We start from the raw sequence: 23,186 nt of genomic DNA, 5'->3' as shown, positions 1-23,186 counted from the left end.
CGGAGCGCCCGGCTTTCCAGCCTGACGGGTAACAAGATGGAGGATTAGCGCCAGCAGCTGCCTGGTCCCGAGCAGGCCCTGCAGCCTGTGCTCTCCACGCGTCCGTCGCATTTAAACCTCACAGCAGCCCAGTGAGGTAAGTTCTATTATTGTCACTGCTTTTCAGACGCCAGTCTGAGGTTCGGGGAGGTGAAAAATCTTGCCCCAGGCCCCAGAGGCCCCCAGTGACCGAGCAGCCCTGCCCTGCCCCGGAGCCGTGCGCCCGAGGCCTCCGGCAGCACAGACCGTCCACAGCGGGATCCGCCTGGCTGTGCCCTGGGATCCGGACTTGGCCGCTCCAACTGGGTTTCAACCTTAGCCACAGGAAGGACGGGACGCCCAGGTCACCTTAGGGATGTGGGGCTGTGCTGTCCCAGAGTGTCCCTATAGTCCCCTGGGCCAGGAAGGTCCCATCAGGCACCAGCACCCACTCCCTCCTGGAGTCCAGACTGCGAACACCGTCTCCCGTTAGCACTTTAAACTCGGAGAAACACTGGTGTTCCACACGGGACACCGCTCTTCTAGTTGAAGACTTAGAACTGCGTGTGCCTCCGAGGCGCTTGTCCTTTGGGCTACGGTAGCCGCTACATCCCCTCCTGTGCTCTGACCGCCAGGGAGCTCAGCTGAACTGGGTGCTCCATTCAGGGCCAGCCCTTTACCTGGGCATGGGGTGTCGCTAGTTCTTCTCTTCATTATGCTCATTTTCTTTTCTTCATTATGTCTAAGGGTTCTGTTATAGCTGTGTCTCACGTGCCTCAAACCTTTTTGAGCCACAGTTTGGAATGAGAAATACTGGACTGAGATTCCCAGGTCATGAAGTGAGTCAAAGGCATCCCACACTGGGGATGTAGGCTGCCCCCCGGGGGCAGATCAGCGATCTCCCTGTGGTAACCCTGAGGCAGATGTCTCTGTTGGTGGCCACCAGTGTCAGGAAGCTTCCAAAGCCACTCATTCCATCTTTGGACAGCTCTAGAGACATGCTCGTGTCTCTTGCTGAAGTCAACCTCCTTGCCCCTATCTCCTGGGGGGCAGATCCCGGTTCTGCCCTCTGGAGTCACCAGAACACACTGCTTCTTCTCTTCTTCTCTGTAAAGGCCCTGCCTATCCCTGCAGGTGGGCCTCAGGGCCCACCCTGAGCCGTCCCCCCAGCAGGCCAGGCCTCCTCCAGCCTCCCTCCTGTCGTGGGCCAGCTCCCCCGGCCTGGTTCAGAGCCTGCTTTCCTTAAACTCTCACTGGGCGTGGCTGAATGGACCGCATGCTTCACCCTTGGCGATCCTCAAAATCCCCTGGGTGGCGAGAGTATTTGGTTTTGCTGAGCCTCACTGTCCTCAGCTGTCGAGTAACAGTGACCACTGCTACAAACATGATCTCACTCTTTAGAAACCTCTCTAAGGAAGCTCGCATGACCTCTATCTTGCAGACAAGAAAACTGAGGTTCAGAGCGATCAAGAACTGCGAAAATCTCAAAACCCCACACAGTTCAGGAGTAAGAGGCAGAGTCCGAAAGCTGGTCACTCTCTCGGACCACCGTGCTCTGGGGCTCCCATTTGCAAACCTCTTTCACACCTGCCCAGGGAGCCCTGGGAGGAAGATGTCAGTGTTCCCTGGTGATGACCCTGGTTACCTCTGTTTGCAGTTTACAACACACCTCCACATTCTGAATCCTATGCAAGTAACACACACACACACACACATACACACTAGCAGGGCCATCAGCAGGACGGTCTTGATTCTCACCATTTGGCAGGTGAGAAAACAGACTCCAAATTTCATGGTGTGTCCACTAGAAACCCACGGAGAGATATCCCCCAGTGCCCACCTGTGTTTTTGCGTCGGGTCCTGACTCCCAATAGGTTGCACATGTGTATGTACATATGGTATGTACATGTGTATGTACATAGGTTGCACATGTGTATGTATCCATTGGGGGAAGGGAACAGAGAGATGACCCCCCCAAGAGAGACAGCTCAGGGAGGGCGGTGGGCCCAGCCCGGGCAGGACCACAGCTGACTGCTCGCCTGTTGTCTCTCTGACACAGATTTACTCTCCACCCCAAGCCTGTGCAGCACTGAGTAGAGAGTGAGCAGAACAGCCACCTGGCAGAGGAGACTGATATTTACCGAATAACCACGCATGCAAATCTTTACCTTATCCGAGACCGGGGCTCTGAGCACACACGAGGCATTTGGTGGGTCTTTAACAAGCCTTGGGGTTAGAGTAGCCCCAGGAGGAAGTGACAAGTGCGGAGATGGAAAGAATGGGTAGGAATCAACTAGGAAAATACAGGCTACAAGGAAGAGCGATCTAGGCAGAAAGGACAAGAACGATTCGTGGTCCACATGTCCCCTGACCATCGGCAGCACCTGAGACAGCTGGTCACCCCTCCTTTTTGTCACACTTGCCAGGGCCCCATGGTCTTTTGATTTTCTTCCCATCTCACTGGCTGCTCCTCTCAATGTCCTTTGCCAACCTCTCCGCCCAGCCTCTAGCCGCTGGGCGCTGTAGGGCACAGTCCTTGGTTCTCGTCTCTTCCACACTCATTCACTTTAGCGATTCACCCAGGTTCGAGGCTGGAACGCCATCTCCCACGCCAAGCCCACTAACAGCACACTCCCACAGGTCTTCTGCAGCTGAGCCCTTCTCTTGAGTTCAGGATTTCAGCATCCAGGTTCTTTTTTGTTTTGTTTTTAAAAGATTGTATTTATTTTTAGAGAGAAGGGAAGGGAAAGAGAAAACGAGGGAGAGAAACATCAATGTGTGGTTGCCTCTCTGGTGCCCCCTACTGGGGACCTGGCCCACAACCCAGGCATGTGCCCTGACTGGGAATGGACCCAGAGATCCTTAGGTTTGCAGGCCAGCACTCCATCCACTAAGCCACAGCAGCCATGTCCTTAGCATCTCTAGGTGGAGGTCTAGGTTGGGCTCTCCCCACAACCTGACCTGTCACCTGAACTGGGCCACCCCCACCGCCTGCAGCCTCTCCATCTCATGAAAGTGACTCCATCCTTAATAAAAACTGTGCACTCATCCTGACACCTCTCTCTGTCACACCTCACACTTAATCTATAAGGAAATCCTGTTGGCCAGCCTGCCATAAATGCAGAAGCTGACCATTCCCGCCGCCACTGTTACCACCCTGTCCCAGCCATCACCATCTGCCGCTAGATTACGGTGAGTGCCTCTTAACTGGTCTCTCGGCTTCCAATATTCCTGGTGTTCTGGGGCTGTTTTCAACACAGCAGCCAGATAATCCTTTCAAAACATAAATCCATGTCATTTCTCTGCCCAACCCTGCACGGGCTCACCATGTCTTTCAGAGGGAAAAGCCAAGGTGTTCACAGTCCCCTGTAGGTCCCCATGGGAGTTGGCCCTCCATTGTCCCTCTAAGCTCCTCTCTTGCCGCTGTCCCCTACGTTTGTTCCAGCCACACCCTCCTCCTCAAAGGCTCCTTCAACTTGCCAGACACAGGCCTGCCCCAGGGCCCTCACACTGGCTGTTCCCTCTGCCCAGTCGCACCCCCTTGGGTATCCTCACGACTCCTTCCCTCCCCGGCTCCCAGAAATGCCGGCCTGCTCTGACCGCTCCATTTAAAATCTCAACCGGCACCCTCAGCCACTTGGGTTTTCCTTACTCCACACCCCCCTCCACTGCATGTACCATCTTTGAACAGAAACTTCCCCCAGCTTTGCTGAGGTATAATATACATTCACTAACGTTCACCATTCTTCGTGTCCAGTCGGATGAGTGTGGGCACCTTCGCCATCTAATTTGCTGTGTGTCCGTATTTCTTGCCCATGAGGTGGCTAGATCTGGGGGCTAGGGCTGGCCCCGCCACCAGGCCTGGCCACATGCCAAACACTAGTAGGGGAAGGGAGCCCCTCCCTCAGGAGCCAGAAGCACAGCTAAGCAAGAGCACAGCGTCCATCTGCAGGAGGATTATGGATACACATCCCGTGTCTGCTGGCCTCAAGCCTTCTATCTACACAATGGGCATAACAAGTTTACTGCGTTCAGCCTTCTCAGGAAGTGAACCCCTCCTGCAGAACCCACTTCCCTTCATCCGCATGGGCGGTACTCAGACACCGTCTCTGCATCTGCACTGGCAACGCACAGGGTCACTGACCTCAGACTCGTGTTTATACCTGCGCTGACCACGCTTCCATGGGGTCTCCATAGACCCCCAGGAAAGGACAACCTCTCCCCACGAGCCTGTGACTGAACTGACCCCAGAATCACTCAGTTATGTTCTCATCAACTCAGTCTCCAGAGTGTTTGTTACCCTGGCAATAGGCACAGAGACTGAGAGCAGACCCACGTCCACCCTGGCAATGGGCCCACTCACTGACGGCAGACTCAAGGACGCACAGGCAGTGGACACACTCACGTGCACCTGTTGGCAATGGGGACACTCAGTGAACAAAGACCTGAGTCCCCGCCAGCCATGGGCATGAACGCCTGAGAAGACAGGCCACCAGAACAAAAGCTCCTATTCCAAGAGGAGCAGACATATCCTTCCCTGGCAGCAGGCTGCCAGCTAAAGGTGCTGGTTATGAAGTTCAACACCCCAACTACTGCCTGGGTAGGGCGGGGCGGTGCAGAACTTGGCATGGGAACATGGAATTCAATACCTACATGTGGGCACTGGAGTGTGGAATCTGGAATCTGGGCATCAGAACTGTTATCTGGGAAACGGTGAGGAGATGAGACCATGTCTATTCCCAGCATCTTGAGATCACTCAAGGTGAGGAGAGACTTAGGCTGTGTGACTTCCAGCACCACCTGCCCCCTCCCCACCCCACACCCAGGCCTGGCCCAGCCAGCCCAGGCTTAAAAAAGCACCAGGAAATGTCACTTTCTTTTTGAGGAGGTGCAATGGGAGGAGATGGCCTGGCCAGTTTAGCAGCCGGCCTATTCAAAGGTTGGGAACAGTGACAGCACCTTCGAATCCTGCAGCCTGTTCCCTACCCAGGCTGGGCAGAATGAGCCCTGCCTCGCACCAGCCCAGAACTCCATGCTCCCACTGGGCTGCATTTCCCCATCTGCAAAATGAGGGGTGGCCTGGACCTCCTCAAACTCCAGCTCTATTTCTAGGACCCCTGTGTTAGCCACAAGAATATCTAGATCCTACCAGAGATGGCCTGAACAAGAGACAAGTGCAGGTGGATTCCTCCCGAGGAAGAAAGCCTCAAGGACATCTGGCCATCCATTGATGCAGCTTTCTCTCAATTGTTCGTTGATGCAACCACTGAGTATTTCCCGAGTGCCTCTAATGCACCAGGCACTACTTTTCACAACTACCTCCACAAAAAACAGCTTTCAGTAAAAGCTGTTTCAATGTGCCCATCAGAGAGTTGGGCACATAGTAGGTATTAACCACGACAGTAAAGACACCTACTGTGTGTTGTCACTTATCCTGAGCTCAACCCGTTCCTGAGCACCCTCATATGCCCATCTCCTTACCCCCACACCATCTCTGAGGTCCATACTGCGGTTACCATCCCAATTTTACAAAGAAGGAAAGTGAGGCTTGGAAAGGTTAAGTCGCCCGTGATCGTGACACACCTGGGAGGTGAAAGAGTCAGAATTTGGAATCCAGCTTTGTTTGATTCCAGAGCACAGGCTCTCACCCACTCTCCTACTCCCTCTACAGCCCTTCATAGAGTGGGTGTGTGAGTGAGCAAAAGTTTGTGTTGGTGCAAGGATGGGTTCATGAGTGTCCGAGGCCATTGCTATGCACAAGTGAGGGGAGCACGGTGTGTGGCTGTTTGTGTGCTTGCGTGTGGAGCTCTTTTATGGAAAGACTTTCCCTTGTTGTCTTGGTCCTGTGTGTGCTGGAGCTATACTTAGCTGTAGACATGACTGTAATGAGCAGTTAGCAGCATACCAGGCCCTCTCATTGGGACCTGGTTTCCCTGGGAGATTGCTGGGGCCAGTGTATGTGTGTAGGGGGTGCAGCCTCATGCTGGGGAATGCTGGAGTGGGGCTTTGTGTCTGTGCGCACAGACGCTCCCAGCACTGTGCCTTGTGCAGATGGAGATCCTTAGCTCCAGCTGGAGGAATCTGCTCTAAGTTAGTAGCATCTAAACCTCCTGGCCCTGCTGAGCTCAATGATTGGCCACCTATGTCTGTGGCCCCTTTACCGGCCCTTGCTGGGCCATTAGAATGAATGAAAGCCTTGGCGCTCATATCTAGAACCTGGGGATTGATGGTGAAAAGCAGTGGGAAGATGGTGGATCTCTGTATACCTGAGCCAGGGTCATCCAGAGCCTCGGAAGGCATGCTCCTCAGGCTTGCTCAGAATGCCCTGGGGTTCAGAGGCCAATCCCCCACTCACTGTCTTCCCTCCCGTGGCTTCCAGGAATCTGGAAAACTCTGGGCCCTAAAGCCTCCCTTGTCACAGGGCACTGCCTGCCGCTTCCTTCCAGCCTGTCCTGGTTCTGATCCATCGTAGCCTCTAACCTTTGAGAGTGGACCAGTTCCCTGGGCCGGTCCCTGCCTCCAGCTTCCTCACTCCACAAACCATCCCCCGCCTGCATCTGGTAGACCTACTTTCTCTGCACATGCGCCGGGTGGCTCCACCTGGCCTTCCCCCCTGAAGTCCTCAGCTTCCACACCCCATTCTCTAGGATGTTTTCATTTAATGAGAGGCAGGACTTCCTCTCCTGCCTTGAAGCCAAGAGGCTAGATATTATCCATCCATCCTCATATTCATCCACGTGTTGACCCACCACTAAGCCTCCCACCCAGCAGAGGGTCTACTCATACATCCTTCCCTCCATCCATTCATCCACACTCACCCACTTACCCATCTTTTTATTCGTTCTTGCGTCCACTTGTCCACCATTCATCTGTCCATCTCATTCTTGATCAGAGAATTATTGAATAACAGGGCAGGAAGGACACTGGCACTGCTAGTTTATCTTCTTAATTCCCCCAAGAAGATCTGTGGCTGAATCCTTCTACCAGTTACTAACTGTGTGGTCTTCTATACACATATTTAATCTCTCTGGGCCACTTTTTCCTTTATCAATACAATGAGGACAATGTTGAACCCTACCTCTCAGGGCTATTGGGAGGTACGTTGCTTCAGCACAGATTGATTGGTTCCATGTTACGCACCAGGTGCACACTAGCATTGCTGAAGTTGGTCCTTGACCTCTAAGAGGCTGGAGCTGAGTCAGGGAGACGTGTAACCTCAATAGGTCAGCTGGATCAAGGGCAGGAAGAGTTCTCTGGGAGAGCAGTCTCTTCAGAAGGGGGATCAGGAAAGGCTCCAGACAGAAGGGGCCATCAAGCCAGCCTTGAAGGGCGGTTCCATTTCAGACACACAGAGATGGAAGAAAGGGCATTCCTGGTGGAGGGAAGAGTCTAAGCAAGAGCAGGAGGCGGAGGAGCTGGCACACACTGGGGGCACGGCGGCGTGCCTGGAGACCAAGGGCAGGGGCCTGCAGAGACAGGGCCGGCGCGGTTTCCAAGGGCAGCACAACAGGGTGTGAGAACGCCATGGAAAGTCTCAGTAGCCAGTTGCAAACCACAGCGATTCCTTACTCTGAGGCTTTTACCCAGATCCCGACTGCCAGACAGGAAAAAAATATCTCCTCGGTGACAGCCAGGCCTCGGGAGACACAATTCCTGCTGCCTAGAAGGAAGCCAGTTCCTGGCATTTCTGACCTTTGAGCTGCTAAATATATCATTAGTGACAGTGGTTCATACCCCTGAGGCTGTTGGGCCATCGCCCGAGGCTTCCACGGCAGCCTCCCAGTCTCTGCGGCTCAGCTAGGGCCTTGTTACACCAACGCCCCAAGAGGAATCTGAAACCAGGAGCAAGGTGGTGATGGTGCCTCAGGTAACCAGAGCTACCCTCCCAGTCGGTGCCAGGGGCCATATGGGGGCCGTGCCCCTCTGAGACTCACCCCCTCTCACACACGATGAAACAGGCTCAGCCAGGCAACACCTGTCCCTGCCCACACTGAGGCAGGGCCGAGACCAAAACCCAGGCCCAGCCAAGTCCAAGGCCTGTGCTCCCACCTTGACCATGTCCCTTCCCAACACTCCCTCTGCCCTTGAGATGGTTACTTCCTCCCGTGCACGGCTCTGCTATGAGCCACATTTTCTCCCTCACAAACTATCTTTCTTTTTCTGGTCTTAGTGGATTCTCCCAACACTGCTGAGAGGCCAGGGACATCATTATGCACAGTTACAGATGGGGAAACTAAGGCCCAGGGATACCAGGGCCATGCTCCTGGTGTGTGCACTGGTCAGGGGACGAGTTAGGAGCACCGTGGCAACAGGGGAGAAGCAAGCTGCCCGGGGCCAGCCCTGAGCAGACAGATGACAGCCTCATGGGCTTCTAAGAGCTCAGCCTTCGGTCCTCCACCCAGGGCTCTTGATGGCTCCAGGTGGCCCAGCAGGTGACTGTGTTCCTCGTAGCCTCTCAGAGAGCCCCTGAAGTGGAGCATAAAACAACCACTCAGTGGTAAGACGCTGGCCCTGGTGGGAGGCTGAGGGCTAAGGCTGGTTCACAGTCCCGCTCTGAGGACAAGGTCCAAGGGAGTCGCGTGTCCCCACTCTACCTCCTGCAGGGGCGGAGAAACTCCCTGGGGAATCACCGAACCTCCCGGTCACAGCAACCCCCTTGCAGACATTCGGTTCCTGTTCCCGGACCTCCCACAGGGAGGCGAGTGCCTGCAGAGCCCCCCAGGAAAAGACCGCCATGCGCCAAACAGTGGGAGCGCCGCAGTGCCGGACGGCACCCCTGGGCAGAGCCACGTCCGTGCTGGGGGCTTTCCGGAGCTCACTTCACTTGGTCTCATGGCAGCCCCTTGAAGTGGGGGCTCTTGTGATTCCCCCCTCACAGCTGAGGTGGCTGAAGCCCACAGAGGTCACACAGCTAACAATCAGCAGAGCCAGGTCTGGACTGAGGCGGTGTGGCTCCAGTCTGCCCCGCAGCCACGGCGCTAACCGTCTTCCCTCAGCACACCTGGAGTGAGCCAGGTGAGCAGCCGTCCAGGGCTATGTGAATGGAAATTGCTGACAGGACATTGTCTGGAAGAGCCACTCACCTCCAGCTCCCTCACCAACTTCTCTCCAGCTCCACACCACCACCCTTGCTTCTGGAGCAGCCCCTGGCAGGGGAACTACACAGGCTGTCCTTGTGTGCAGAGTAGGGGTGCAGGGAGAGAAGTCCCGTCCTGCACTGTGGATGGGGAAGGAAACAGGTAAGGCGGGGGCAGCGGGCCAGAGTCTGTGGGCTGGAGCCAGAGCCAGGGTGCAGCAGGATCAGAGCTGCCAGGCCAGCAGGGTCTGGGTCTAGCAGGCTTGAAGGGGCATCTGAGGCCCTGCACAGGCTTGAGAAGGCTTCCTTTGGTTGCCACGGGCCAGGCCAAAGGAGCATCCGAGCCTGGGCTCGGTGAGGCTGGCTCCTGCAGCTCCCTGAGCTCAGCTGTCTGGGGCTGCCCAGCTAACATTAGCTTGTCCCCATGCAGCCCGGTGACAGTGTGGCAGGACAGCCCAGCCCCAGAGTGGGTACTACCCACTGGCACTAAGAGAAGCCCCAGGCCCTAGCCCCTGGCCTCCAACAGCTCCTGGAGCCTGGCCCCTGCTGCCACTGCTCCCTGTGACTGAGTGTCCCCTGCTTTAATCCTGCATTGTGCTGCACACCCCCCACCTGCCAGCCCCACCATGCTGGTATACTTGTCAGTGTCTCAGGTCCCCAGGCCGACCAGTCTGGTGTCAGTGGCCCTCCCTCCCTCTCCACCTGCAGGTGAATGAAGTTCCATTGTTCACCTCTCATTCCCCCAGTGCAGCTGGGTGGGGGGGCAGGGCACTGCTGAGTGGCCCATTACAACAGATGGGGAGACTGAGGCTCTAACGGAGCCATGACCTGTCCATGCCATGCAGCAGGTCTGCAGCAGAACAAAGACAGAATTCAGGCCTGTTTCCCAGGGGGACACCCCTGAAAGCTGACCCCTGGGAGGCAGACTCTGGAAAGAGGCATCCTCAGGGCCAACACGGGTGAGGTGACCCCTAGAGAGGCATCTGAGGGAGAATTGCTTGATGAAAGAAGGAAGCAGACAGGGAACAGGTGAGGGTGTGTTTGTATCTTTTAGAGCCAAGCGCTGGTAAAAAGACAATAATGGAACCCATGGTAATTAAGCACTTATTATGTTCAGGGTTCTGGGCTAAGTGCTTAACACATTCAATCCTCACCACTTCCTTATGAGTCAGGTGCTATTTATATCCCTCTCTTGAGGCACAGACAGGTTAGGGAACTTGTCCAAGGTCACACAGCTTGAAAGTGATTGAGCTGGGATTCGAACATAGGCCTCCTGGCTCAAGAGACTATGTTCTTGGGAGAGAACAAGGCTCCAGGTCGTATTGCCAAGGTCAGGTAGCCAGGAGGTGGGGGCCGGCCAAGAAACCCGCCCACTTTCTACTAAAGACTTAACCAAGGTTCAAAGGAGAGGGATTGGGTCGAAAAGTATGCCGGGCCCTTGTTGGGTAGAATCTGTGGTGAAAGCCAGTAATTAATGCCTCCATGCAGGGTGTCCAACCTTTTGGTGTCTCTGGGCCACAGTGGAAGAAGAGTTGTCCTGGGCCACACGTTCAATACATAAACACTAATGAAAACCGATGAGCAAAAAAAAAAAAAAAGGTTTTAAGTAAATGTATGATTTTGTGTTGGGCTACATTCATGGCCTTCCTGGGCCGCATGTGGCCCATGGCCTGCAGGCTGGACACCCCCAGTAGTTCGTCCCACCCACACAACCGATAGACGAAAAAGGCCAAGGGGAGAGAAGGCAGAGAAGTGCACGGGGAAGGAGACAGGAGGGAAGGAGGGAAAACCCGGCTGGCCATCAGGCGAAACAGAGGCCCAAGAAGTTAGACCTGGGCATCGGGCTGGACCGAGTGGACCCGGGAATTCAGTGTCCCTGCAATGTCACCATCCTAAAAGTTTGCGCATCCTGGTTTTAGAAAATAGCCTCTGAGCTGCATTTGTGGGTAGCAGTTGGGCTGACGCCACGTGACGGAGGACTTTGGAGATATGGAGGGGCCGGCGTGTGCAGAGCCTCGCCTGGCCCCGGGCGGCGACAGTGGCAGGCGGGGCCCTCCTCCTGCCTCAGTCTCTGCATCCCCATCGTGGCTGGAGGCCTATAGGATGGAGGGCCAGCCAGGAGCAGGCTCAGGGCTGTTACACCAAGTCTGGCTTCTCTTGGACTGTGGCCTCCTTATCCTCTCTTTCAATCAGTGCTTATTTAGCACCTGCCACATGCCAGACCCTGTTCTAGGTTCCACGCACAGAACAGTGGGTAAAAGAGACAAAAGTCCCTGACCTTGTGGAACTTACATTCCAGCGGGGGAAAGACACAGGAAACTAGGTGAATAAGTATAACAGATGGCAGTGAACGCCAAAGAGAATACAGGAAAGCATGAAAGGAGAGGAGGGAAGGGCAGGGTGCAATCTGAGACAATGGCCTCTGAGCGCAGACCTGGAGGAAGTGAGGGCGCAGCACTCGGGCAGAAGCACAAGCAGTGCGCTGGTGGGAGCCCAGGAGGCCGGAGGGACAGCTGGGCTGCAGGAGTTCCTGTGGACATGGTGAAGAGCTCCTTATAACCCTTCTGAGGACCTGGGCTCCTCCCCTGAGTGAAACAGAGCGGGAAGGCTCGGACTGACTAGCATTGCACCAGAACGGCCCTGACTGCAGTGTGGAGAGGAGCTGGCAGGGACCGAAACAGGGAGGACAGTGTGCAGCAATCCAGGGGACAGGATGTGGCTTCACCCAGGAAGGTGGCAGTGAAGGTGATGAGACATGGTTGGGTTGGTTCTGGGTGAGTTTTCAACGTGCAGACAACAAGATTTGCTGACGCGTGACAGAAAAAGAGGAGTCCAGGAAGGCGACAGGTTTTTGGTCTGAGCAACCGGATGCAGTTGCCATCGACTGAGCTGGGCCTCACCTCCAGGCCCAGCCCCCTGACACCAACGTCGTGGGCACCAGCAGAGCTCAGAATCACCCATGAAGCTCCACCATCCTGAATGCACCCGTTCATGCCTCTCCGCATCCTGACACTTCCCCTCGACTGGGAACTGTTGCCTCATCAGCACTTCTCAGAACCTAAATGTGTGTGTGATTCATCTGGGACTCTTGTTAAAAATGCAGATTCTGAATCAGTAGGTCTGGCAGGAGGTTGTGGGGGGGGGCAGGGGTGGTGCTAAAGTCGTCTCTTCTAACAATTGCCCAGGTGATGTTGGTGCTCTGATCAGAGGACCACAATGAGTAGCAAGAGCACCCATGTCCCCCACTGCAGACGCTTCCTCCCTGAGCATTAGCATCACCTGGGACTGGGAACATCCTGGTGTGACCCTAAGATCTAAGAGTCGAACTGTTGCTGGAATGAGGGCTGACCTCTTTGAAACATCCCAATAGTCTGAGAGGTAGCCATGAGTGGGGGGCCCTCCAGCAGCCACCCCTGCAGCCCCCGTAGCATCCACCACAGCAGCCGCTTGCTGCTCCCCTCTCCACAGTGCCCTGCACCATCAAGGCTGCCCTCCCCGCTGCTGCTCCAGCCCCTACAGCCCGGCACAGCATCTCCTCTCTGGGTGTACCTTCCCACAGCTCTCAGAGGGCGGGCAGCCAAGAGAAGGGCCTGTGAAAGAGGGTAACAGGTGCCTCCCACAGGGCTGAGCAAGCACATCCTGAAGAGATGGGACTCCCAGGTCTGTGCCTACAAAGACCTGGGTGAGTCTAACACGCCACTGACGGCTCACAGGACCCAGCACCAGAATGAGCCCCGAGCAGAGTGTGATTACTATACCTTGAATGAATGAATGAATGAATGAATGAATGAGAGGAGGTGAGGAAGACTGAAGGAATGTAGGAGGAAGGTCTGCAGAGCTCCCCGCCCTGGGTGCCTACCACTTGGTACCAGCGCTCTTGCCAGGAGAGTTCACTTGTGCCCGAGAGAAGACCTGGGCCGAGGACGAGAAAGGAGAGTTGGGAAAGGACTAACTCGGCTCCCACAGCACCTCTGGGAAGCTGAAGCCCCAAATTCTTTGACTCCTGAAATGTTGGACCTGGAAAGGAACTTGGTAGGCATTTAGAATGATCTCTGTATTTTACGGGTGGAGAAATTACAGCCTGAGAGGACAAAGGCACTTGCCTAAGAGAACCTGCTGGGTTTAATGGCCTGGCTATAGATCTTGCTCTGGCCCAGTTGCATGATACCCGCAACTGGGGTCTTGTCTGTAGCTTCCTCTCTCTTTATACCTGGGCAGGTTCCTAATCCTGAAGACTTGCCTGTCCCCAGCCACAAGCCTCCACAGCTGACCCATGGACCTCCAGCTCAAATCATGTAAGCCTGGTGACACTGTGCCCAGCCCAGACCCCTCACTCTCAAAAGAGGTCATCAGGGGCTGGAGCAACCAGGCTAAGCATTAGGGTCCTTGAGGGATGGTTTTTCATGTTCAGCGGAAACTAGAAAGTACACTGATGGAGGGGAAGAGATGAGCAAAAACTTGGAGGTTAGAACAAGGGCTGAAGATGAGGCGGCCAGGGAGGAGCCTGGCAGAGGGAGCAGCTGGAGCAGAGGGCCTCAAATGCCGAGCTGAGGAGGAGCCAGCATTCCCACCGCCTCACCTCATGCAGGAGAAGCCGGGATCCTTCCCCAGCTCTCTGCCATCTCCCTGCAGGCAGATGGAGTCCGTAGGTGCGGGCAGTTGAGACACCTTCTGAAAACCCTCTTCCTGGGGGCCACCAGAACATTCTCTTAGCCCCTCCAGGCCAAACCCTCACTTGTCACTGTTTGGGGGCCAGAAATGGCTGAGCAGGATTCCCCAATGAGTCGATGGGAAAGAGTGTTTTGTTTGGTGGGGGAGGGAGGGGACCAGGTAAGCACGCACGCCCAGGCCACAGCAAGCCACAGACCCAGCCATCCCTGGGAGCGCCAGGAGGCAGTACGAGCCAATGTTATGGACAGAGGCCCAGTTGGGCAGATTCAGGTCTGAATGCTGGCTCTACAAAGTGACCTTGGATAAGTTACTAAACTTCTCTGAGACTCAGCAGCCTCACTTGTGTCATTGGCAAGCGAATAGTAATACAATTTCACAGGAGTTTTGGGAGAATTAAATGAGAACATGTGAATCAAACCCTTAAGACTTCTGACACATAGCAAGTGCTTCAGTAAAGAGTAGCCGTTAGCACTGTGATTCAAAAAAGGAAGGGGGTGCTGGAAAATCCTGCTGGGGGATGATGAGAACAAGATTTTGGTCAATCTGGGTGGACAGACCTGCAGGGGTCTCAACTAGCTGTGCTGGGCCCTGTGGGTGGGGGGCAGGTAACTGCTTATTCTCCCTCCCTGCGGGGGTAAGTGAAGGGAGTGGTAAGAGACCAGCACAGGTCTGCTTGGTGTTCTTTGAAAACTGAGAACAAAAGGAAATGCAAACAGCCAGAGCCTGTGCCAAGAGGCGTGGGCTGTGATTTTGAGTCTCGCTGATTCCCTGTGTGGTCTTGGGCAGGTGTCTTTCCCTCTCTGAACCTGTTTCTCCTCCACCAGATGGGACAGTGGCTAGAGGTGGCTTGGGAACACCCATCTGCTCCAATAGTCCCGTGTATGTGGAAGATGGTCCCCTACTGAATAAGGACTGGGCAGCCGACAGTCCCTGGAACTCCTTAGGCCCCCCTTTTCCTCTGAGCCTGCACCCAGGGAAGGGAAGCTCAGGCCAGGGGGGTGGCCAGGCTGGCCTTGGGGGCTGACAGGAGGCGGAGGCTTGAGGCCCTGACCTTTTGGTCCAGAGCAAATACTCTGGTCATGGGACTGCTCAGAATAGCCGGAGCACTATATTCAGCTGTCTGGGAAGTGCCTGAGCTCTCTGGCCCAGGCCTGGGCCCTGAAATGAGCACCCCCCAGCCCCCTCCCCCACGACTGAGACACCCCGCCTCTCTCATTGGGAGGCTCAAGCTAATCTCCAAAGCTTCTGGCAGATGCAGGACCTCCTGCTGAGGAGCATAAATGCCTGCTCCCAGAGCAGGCTCCGAACATTCCCTGAGGTGTCTTAAGGTGGATGAGGGCTTGCAGGCTACCGAGTAGGGGTTTAGAGACCTGAGTTTCTGAACCAGTCCCTCAAATAACCTGCTGACTGTGACCTTGGGTAAAGCACTCCTTTCTGGGCCTCAGCTTCCTCACCTCTCATAATAATAGCTCCTATTATACTGTATGTGTAAGAAGCTTAGAGTCAGAGTAGGGACAAACCTGAACAGAGCAAGGCTGCTAATGAACATTTTATTACAAACCAGACAGCTTCTCTGAAGGGAAGGACTGTGGTTCTGAATCCTGACCCAGCCTGTGGAGTCTGGGAAGGCATCTCAGAGGCACTGATGTTTGAGGCAGGGTGTGAAGAGGAGAGTGCTCCAGAAGGACCAGCACATGCAAAGGCCCTGGGGCAGGCAGGCAGACCTGGCACATGCAAGGGACTGAAATGAAGCCAGGGTGGCTGGAGCTCAGTGAGGGAGGAGGAGAGCCAGGCCAGAAGAGACTGGAAAGGCTGGCAGTTATGGGCCAGGGAAGCACTGAAGGGTTTTAAGCAGGTAAGGAGGTGATCTGACAGATTTGTGAGTTGAGAGACCTCTCAAGTGGAGAAAGAACTAGAGGTGCAGGGACAGGGGTGGGGGGTGAGCAGTCAGGAAGCTGGTGGAGAGGCTGGCCCGAGGGAAACGGCCAGAGGCGGGATGGTGGGCGTGGAGACAGAGCTCCAAGGATGGAGTCTAGAGAGTCATGGAGTAAAATGACCCTGCAACCAACGGGAGCAATAACAGCAGCCAACATTTATTGAGCACTTACTGCATGCCAGGCCCTGTGACTCTGGACTCTCCACACATCGCTCGGTTCATCTTTCCATCAGCCCTTGGGGTGGGTTCTATCATTACGCCCATCTTAGAGGTGAAGCGGCTGAGAGACCGGGACTGGGAGATGCTGGGTTTGTGCCTTTCTTTACCAGGAGGGGAGCTGGGGGGTGGGTTGGAGGGACCACTCAAACACACGAGGACACTTGTAAAGCATCATGGGAAATACGATGAATGGGTTATGCACTGTGGCAGGGAGCACTTGGGGTGGGGACACACCCAGACCCTTTGCTGCTGCTCACAGGTCTCCATCACATGTCACTGTGACACACCCGGGGCCCTGGCCTGGGGAAGTGGGCTCTGAGCTGAGGGGGCAAGCTGCTTAGAAAGGCCCTGGTAGCAGCCCTGTCCCCACCCCTCTGCACACCAAAGCAAAGCTCAAGAGCCCTGTGTCCCCTGGTGCCAAAGGCAGAAACAGAAGTCTCTGGGTGACCTCGTCATCCCTGCTGCGAGGAGAATTCCTTCCCGGGGGGTTGCGAAGGCATCGCACTACATCAGGTCCTGTGGAGGTGGGACAGTGGGACAAAGCACGGTGACAAAGACCTGGGGCTGGAGGAGAGGTGGGTAGTGGGGGCAGATGGAGGTGGGGCTTCCATGGACATTTTGGAATATCAAGTGACTCTGGGAGACAGATGTCACCACACACACATACAGAGGACACTCTAGCACAGGGACCTCCGCTGGCCTGACACAGAATGAGGTTCCCAATGACAACATGCAAATCACCAACAACAGCCAAGGGCCTCAGACCTGCACTGGCCCCCAGGGGAGGGAGGAGGGCAGGTTTCAAGTCGGGGCTGCCCAGCCGCCCCAACACGGCCCTGCCTGCTCCCTCACCTCTATGACTTTGCACGCAAGGACTTCTATTGCCCTGGCCTGGCTGGCTAATTCCTCCTCGCCCCTCAGTGCCCGGCCCAGCATCACCTCCCCTGGGACAGTTCTTACCCTCAGAGCCCCAGAGAGCCCCTTCACAGCCCTCACCACACAGCACCATTGTCCTCTTCTGGTCACGGTCACGTGTGTCTGGGGCGCCACCCTGCACCCAGAGTACAAGCAGGGCTCATCCTGTCACAGCTCATCTCCCCACCCTGTGTCCTCTTAGCCCGGGTACCCTGGAACCCCAGGAGAGAGGGGCCAGGGGACCGGCTGCTCCGGCTGGCACTGTCGCCCCTGAAGAGTTCAGATGGGACCTCCCGCCCAGCCAAGTGGCCCCTGTCTCCCAGAGCCAACGCTGAGGCCTGGGTGAGGTGGCCCGCCGCCGGGCCCACGCACCAACAGCAGGCCGGGCTCCAGAGCCCTCCTGCTGAGGACGGGAAACGAGGAGCCACACCGCTCACTAGGGCAGCTCGGCAGCCCCAGGAGGACGAGGCAGCAGGCAGGAAGCCGGTCCGGAGCTTCGTCCTCCTTAAGGGACACTCACGCCCAGGCCGTGCAAGGTCTCTGTCACATGTCACATGCGTGCCCACACAGCAACACAGGGTTCCCTGCCCCCCACACAGCGTCACATACGGTCTCCCATTTGCCACACACGTCGATGCACTCACACCTCGTTCGAGGATCTCTTACACACACACACGGGCACACGCAGTATTTCTCTCACACATGTAGTCTCCTTTTCTTACATATGCGCTCTCCCCGCTACAGTCCCGTTCTCACACGGGGTCCATCTCTCAGAGCACGCAGTCTCTCTCACACTCACGGAATTCTGACAGACACAGAACCTCACACAGTCTCACCACACACACACACACACACACACACACCACCACACTCAGAGTATCACACAGTTTTATTCTCATATAGTCTTTCTCACACACTTGAAGAGTCTCTTACACACTCTCTCATACACACAGCTTTCCTTTCACACATACAATGTCACACACACACACACACACACACACACACACACAGGACTATGGTCTAGAATCTACAATAAAAATGTAAATCTTGGCCCACCAGACTGAGGAGGCTTGGGGCCTGTGGGGGAGGGGTAGACGAAGGTGACGGCGGCAGCGGCAGAGCAAAGATGGAGGGGGAGGGAGGGCGGGCAGCCGGCTGGTCGCTGCGCAGATGAGCCGCAGAGAGGCAGCGCAATGCAGCTAGGCCTGCCAGAGGGCGGCAGGCAGCCTGGGTTCTAATCCAGGCTCTGCCCTCACTTCCTGTGTGCCCTTGGGCAGGTCCCTCCCCCTGGGGGCCTCAGTGTCCTCATCTGTCACCCAAGGGTGTTGGAACGTCTCTGTGGGGCTCCTGGGGAAAGAAGGCAGCACAGACAGGCTTGGGAGGGGTCACCTTCTAACTCACCCCACCCCCTCTACTGCCCAGCTTTTCCCTCCAAGTCTGCTCTTGTGTGGACACTCAGTGGGATCGGGACTTTTCTACAAGGTGTGTACACCAACAGGACTGCAAACCACGCCAGCCAGCCCATGTACCTGCACCGGGTGACGGCCACCCAGGCGCCTAGGAATGTCCAGTGGGAGCAGATGGACAGGGCAGGGGGCTGGAATGTGCCCCATGTGACCCCTGCCAATTCTGAAACTCAGGGACAAAGGTCAGAGCCCTGAGGCTGAGCCCAGGGTGGCCACCTCTAAGGAGGATGAGGTTCCAGGGGACTTTGTTCTGGTACTGCTTAGCCTGTAGCTCCCTTGTGACCTTGGGCAGGATCCTCAGTGGCAAAATGAGGGGGTCAGCTCTCTTCCTATTAGCCCTCCATACACATCTTATTCTAGGATTTACTATATAACACTTTGACCTGCTGCTCTCTCCTTAAAAGATGCTTAAACATTGAGTGTTTTATTTCAGTAACACATCTACCAGTCCTGTGCCTAAACACAGCTTTTTTTTTTTTCTGACTATGGGGAACCTCAGTGGCCCCAAGGCCCCTTCCCACACTGATCCTCAGCAACTGGGCAGACGCTCTTGCCCCAGCCTTCCCTCCCAGTTCTAGTGGGCAGGAGGGAAGGCGTGTGGAACAGAGCAGCAAGGAGAGTGGGCAGAGGCAGAGGTCTGCGGGGGTGAAGGGTTTGGATGAGGGAGGGGCTCTCCTTTAAATTCCTATCTCTGACCCTCCCTTCATGCCTTAGGCTCCATGCAGGCCTGAGGACAGAGTCCAGTGAAGGCAAGGGGTATGTCTTCCGAAGTAGGTGGCTGCTACCACTGCCTCCCTTTTGGGCTTAAGTAGCAAAAAACCCTCAGAATTTGCCAGACCTCCCTCTCCTATTTTGCAGAGGAGAAAACTGATCCAAAGAGGCCACCTGAGGGGCCAAGGTCAGCAGCTGGGTGCCCTTCCTCCCGTGTAAGGAGCACAGGAGGCTATCAGGAAAGGGGAGTGGCCGATGAAGACACACCCACTTCTCACAGACCCTCTCCTTGTTGGTGCCCCCTTTCCGCCCCCCCTCACTCCTGACAGGCCCCAGAGGCATAAGTCCTGAGGCCCCTCCAATATTCTGCCCTTTTGACAAGAAAGAAGAACAGGCTCCCTCCCAGGAGCCGGCTTCAGAGGAATCACACCCACAGCCCCACCGCCCAGTCCTGCACCACCTACCAAGCTATTGTAGTGACTAGCCATTAAGACTCCCCCTGACCACCTCCTCCCAGTGGCCGGAGGCTGCTTCCTGAGGATAGGGGTCTGCCTCCAGTAGCAGAGCCAGGCCTCAAGTCGTTGTCTGTGGGCCCTGGCAGCTCCAGATGCCCTTACCTGGGGAGAAGAAAGGTGCCCAGCCTCCCTCCCCACACCAAAATCCAAAGGGCCAATCAGACCTTCACAATGCACATCTGCAGAGACACAAACATGAGGCACAAGCACTCTTGCACACTCAAACATATACACATGCTCACTAATCCTCACTACATTCTTTACGCAGCCATATATACACAGCCACACTTACATGAATAGGCACACACAATCTACTTACACACACAAACACACCCATTTATACTTGCTCATACATATTAAATCTGGAAACGCAGACCTTACATACGTACAGAACTAGTCACCCTGGAAAGAAATCATCCCCTCTCTTACACACAAACACGTATGTGTACACAAACACACGCTGCACGCACCCCTTTCAGTTCTGACTCCCTAGGTGCCAGGTCTCGAATACACCCCCGCCCCATCTTCTGATGGGTAAGTTGTCACTTACCCTCGCGTAGCGGGATGAGTAGGGGTCCTCAAAGAGCGCCCAGATGCGAGGCTGCCAGCGGCGCCAGAAGCCACCAGGCCGGCCGTCAGGGGAGTCACTGAGCGCCAGGCGCTTGGTCATCTCCAGCTCGTCCTCGCCGTCGCCCGAGTCTCCAGGACCGTCGGCGTCCGCGTCGTCAGCGCTGTTGTCCAGGGGTGCACCGCCAAAGCTGTCGAGCGCCTCCTCAGCGTCCCGGTGCTGGCGGTAGGTCATCCAGCAGCAGGGCTCCACGTCCGTCTCGTCGATGCCCCAGAAGGCCAGCTCCTCTTCGTAGAGCGGCCCGCACACGTCTGCGGGGCAGTGCAGCTTGCCCGTGCGGTAGTAGTTCAAAATGTGCGCGAAGACGCCCGGGTGGCGGTCGAAAAAGAACTCGTCGGCACGCGGGTCATAGTCGAAATGGCTGTGGGCGTCGGGCTCTGCCAGCCAGGCGAGCCGCGTGCCGGGCAGCGTGCGCAGCGTCGAGCGGTACGTCTGGTGGCGCGTGCCGCCCACGTTGATCACGATGCGCTCGCTCTCGTCCCCTTGGCCCATCGCGGCGCCCCCTTAGGCATGGCGCGGCCCAGCGACACCCATGGGAGCAGCCGCCAGGGGGAGTTGGTGCCGGGGAGGGGGGCGCGCAGCCTCCTCCCCCCTCCCCCCAGCCGTCGGGGGGTACAGAGGACCGCGGCTCTAGCAACCGCAAGAGCAACGCAAGCCCCTCAGGGTGCTTTCTGTCGGGTGCTGGTCCAGGGGAGTGTGCTCGGGATCCCAAGGGTCTCTAGGCGCCAGATGTAGGAGAGAGCTGGTCCGGCTGCGGAGGAGGCAGAGGAGGAAAGAAGGGCGGGAGAGAGGGGAGGGAGGGAGGGAGGGGGGCGGCGCTCAGCGGCGAGACCTTGGCGGAGGGAAAAGAGGGTGGGGGGACCGAGCTCCCATCCCCATCTCAGCGGGGAAATGTAGAAATCGACACAAAGCTTTGGTAGGTAAGGTCAGCTGCACCCAGGGCCGGACAGATAGATCAGTCCCCGGAAGGGGGAGGAGGGAGAGGGGCCAGGAAATTCGAGCTCTGTTGTGCGGTGGTCGCTGCAGCGCGCTCTCGACGCGGGGGAGATGGATGCCCGCTGCCTCCCTCCCTACGTGGCCGGGCTGCAGCTAGGGGCGCAGGGCGGGCTCCGGCCCCCTCCCTCTTTCCTTGCCTGGCTGCCTGCTCCCCCCGGCGGCGGGCGCGCCTGCCCGCCTGCCCGCCCTCCTCGCTCCTTCTCCCCGCCTCTTGAAGGAGATGGCGGGCCCCCTGGACAGGGGCGCCGGGAACGCTGCTCCGTGCGGCTGCCGTGCAGCGCTGCGCCCCGTGCGCTCGGGCTCAAGCTGCGGTTCCGCTGGGCTGCGCTCGGACTCGGGCTCGGGCTCCGGCTGCAGTGCTGAAGGGACAGCTCCCGGACTGCTGTGGAGCTGTGTGGGGCCCGGCAGGGGTTCTCCAGGCTGGATACGGTCTGCTGGGTCAGCGGGCACTGGCTCCGGTGCCTCTGCGCCCCGCACTCCGCGCCCCGCTTCAGACAGGAGGTTGGCGCTGCCGGTCGAAGCGAGGGGGGCTGCGGTGGTCGGGCCTGGGAGGCGGGGGTGGTGGGTCGGGGCGCGGCTAGGCGAGGCCGGGGAAGCGAGGCGCGGAGCGGCCCCCGCCGCCGCGCCGCTGCTGCCGCCCGGGCTGCTGCTTGGCTGGCTTGCTCTCTTGCTGGTTTGCTCGCTCGCGCGGTCCGCGTCCAGCCCGCTGCTCTCCGGACACGGGCACACGGCGCGCGCAGCCGCACTCGCCCCCGGAGGGAGGTGCCGCGCTGGGTCCTAAAAAGCCCTGATTCCGCGCCCCCCTCCCAGTCCCGCGCACAGCCGGGCCTCCCTCAACCCCGGCGCTGGGGGCGCCCGCCCCACGGGGCTCGTGCAGCTCCAGGGGGACCCGCCGACGCTCCGCCCCAGGGGAGTGCCACTCGCTGCGCGAGGGCCCTGGGAGATGTCTAGGCCAGCGTCCCCGAGTCAGACCGAGGTGAAAAGGCGTCTGCCCACACCCCTCTCTTTTGAAACTAGGGATTCTTTTATCCTCTAGTGAACCGAAACCGGTACGAGAGACACCTTGACCCTGACCTGTATTGGCCGCTGCAAGCAGTCCTTTAACACTGACTCTTGTCATGGAATCTGGAGCCTTTCAAAGGTACCCTCTCACACAGACCCACAAATAAGTTTCCCTCCACCCCCATACATACAACACACATGCCGTCCTCTAAGCTCTCTACTAACAATCCAATGATCCTGGGTGTTTATTAACCTCTTTCCACCCCTTATTGACCCCGGGACCTTTAAACTCCAGCCTGACCCTAGTCTTCTGTGAGTGCCACACATTCTACCACGTGGATCCCGCCCACTGATCCTCCCACACTAGCGCTGGATCCTTAAATGGAGATCCCTTAAGGGAAGGGCATTCTGCCCTTAGAGGTCAGAAGATGGTTCTGAATGTGGACAATTGCCCCTCGCCCTGTAGAACTTCAGCTACCTGGTTGGTAAGCTGATCCCGTTCCTGAGGGCTGGATGGGAGCAGCTCTCTGCTGTAATCGCCACAGCTTCAAAGATGACGGTTGGTCAGGGTGGGGCTTACAGCTGGGGTCTCCAAGCCTTCCTGACCTGTGTTTGCCTCAGTTTACTCAATTGAGCAATCACTTCTTTCCTGGTTCCAGGCTCTGTCCCAGGCACAGGAGCACAAGAGACCCTGCCCTGGAGGGTCTCACGGGCTGGGGTGGGGTAGGGGGTGGGATGGTGGGCAGGTGGGCCTGGACAGAGCTGAGAAGGTCAGGACCAGCTCCAGGGGTGGCTGTGCCGGGAGAGAGACTTATCGATCTAAGCCTAGCTCAATCGAACACAAGACTGCCTGAGCAAAGGGCGATTTAATTAAGAAGACACGAGGCTCTTATTTACCTGTCGGCAGTTGCTAACTGTGCAGACAGCTGTCCCTCGACACTGACCTGTGGACACTGTTGTGAGCCTGGGGACACAGGCTGTTCTGCAGGCATCTCTCTCCTCGCTTGGCCAGGGGAATCCCAGCCCGGCCCCA

The 23,186-nt window shown here is 56.8% G+C and overlaps 1 protein-coding gene across 1 annotated transcript in view; it reads right to left on the bottom strand.

Moving 5' to 3' along the window:
• The window catches only part of KCNC1 (potassium voltage-gated channel subfamily C member 1), a 40,745-nt gene extending 19,840 nt beyond the window's left edge, over positions 1 to 20,905 (bottom strand). The window contains exon 1 of the mRNA XM_037150600.2: positions 20,078 to 20,905. Coding sequence (XP_037006495.1) covers positions 20,078 to 20,647 — 570 coding nt within the window. The 5' untranslated portion in view covers positions 20,648 to 20,905. The remainder of the gene's footprint in view (positions 1 to 20,077) is intronic.
• Positions 20,906 to 23,186: the final 2,281 nt, after the last annotated feature.

The sequence above is a fragment of the Artibeus jamaicensis genome, unplaced genomic scaffold, assembly GCF_021234435.1.
Source record: "Artibeus jamaicensis isolate MK-2021 breed Jamaican fruit bat unplaced genomic scaffold, CSHL_Jam_final contig_797, whole genome shotgun sequence".
Lineage (NCBI taxonomy): Eukaryota > Metazoa > Chordata > Mammalia > Chiroptera > Phyllostomidae > Artibeus > Artibeus jamaicensis.
The sequence above is the reverse complement of the archived record's forward strand: the minus strand, read 5'-3'. Positions and strand labels throughout refer to the sequence as shown.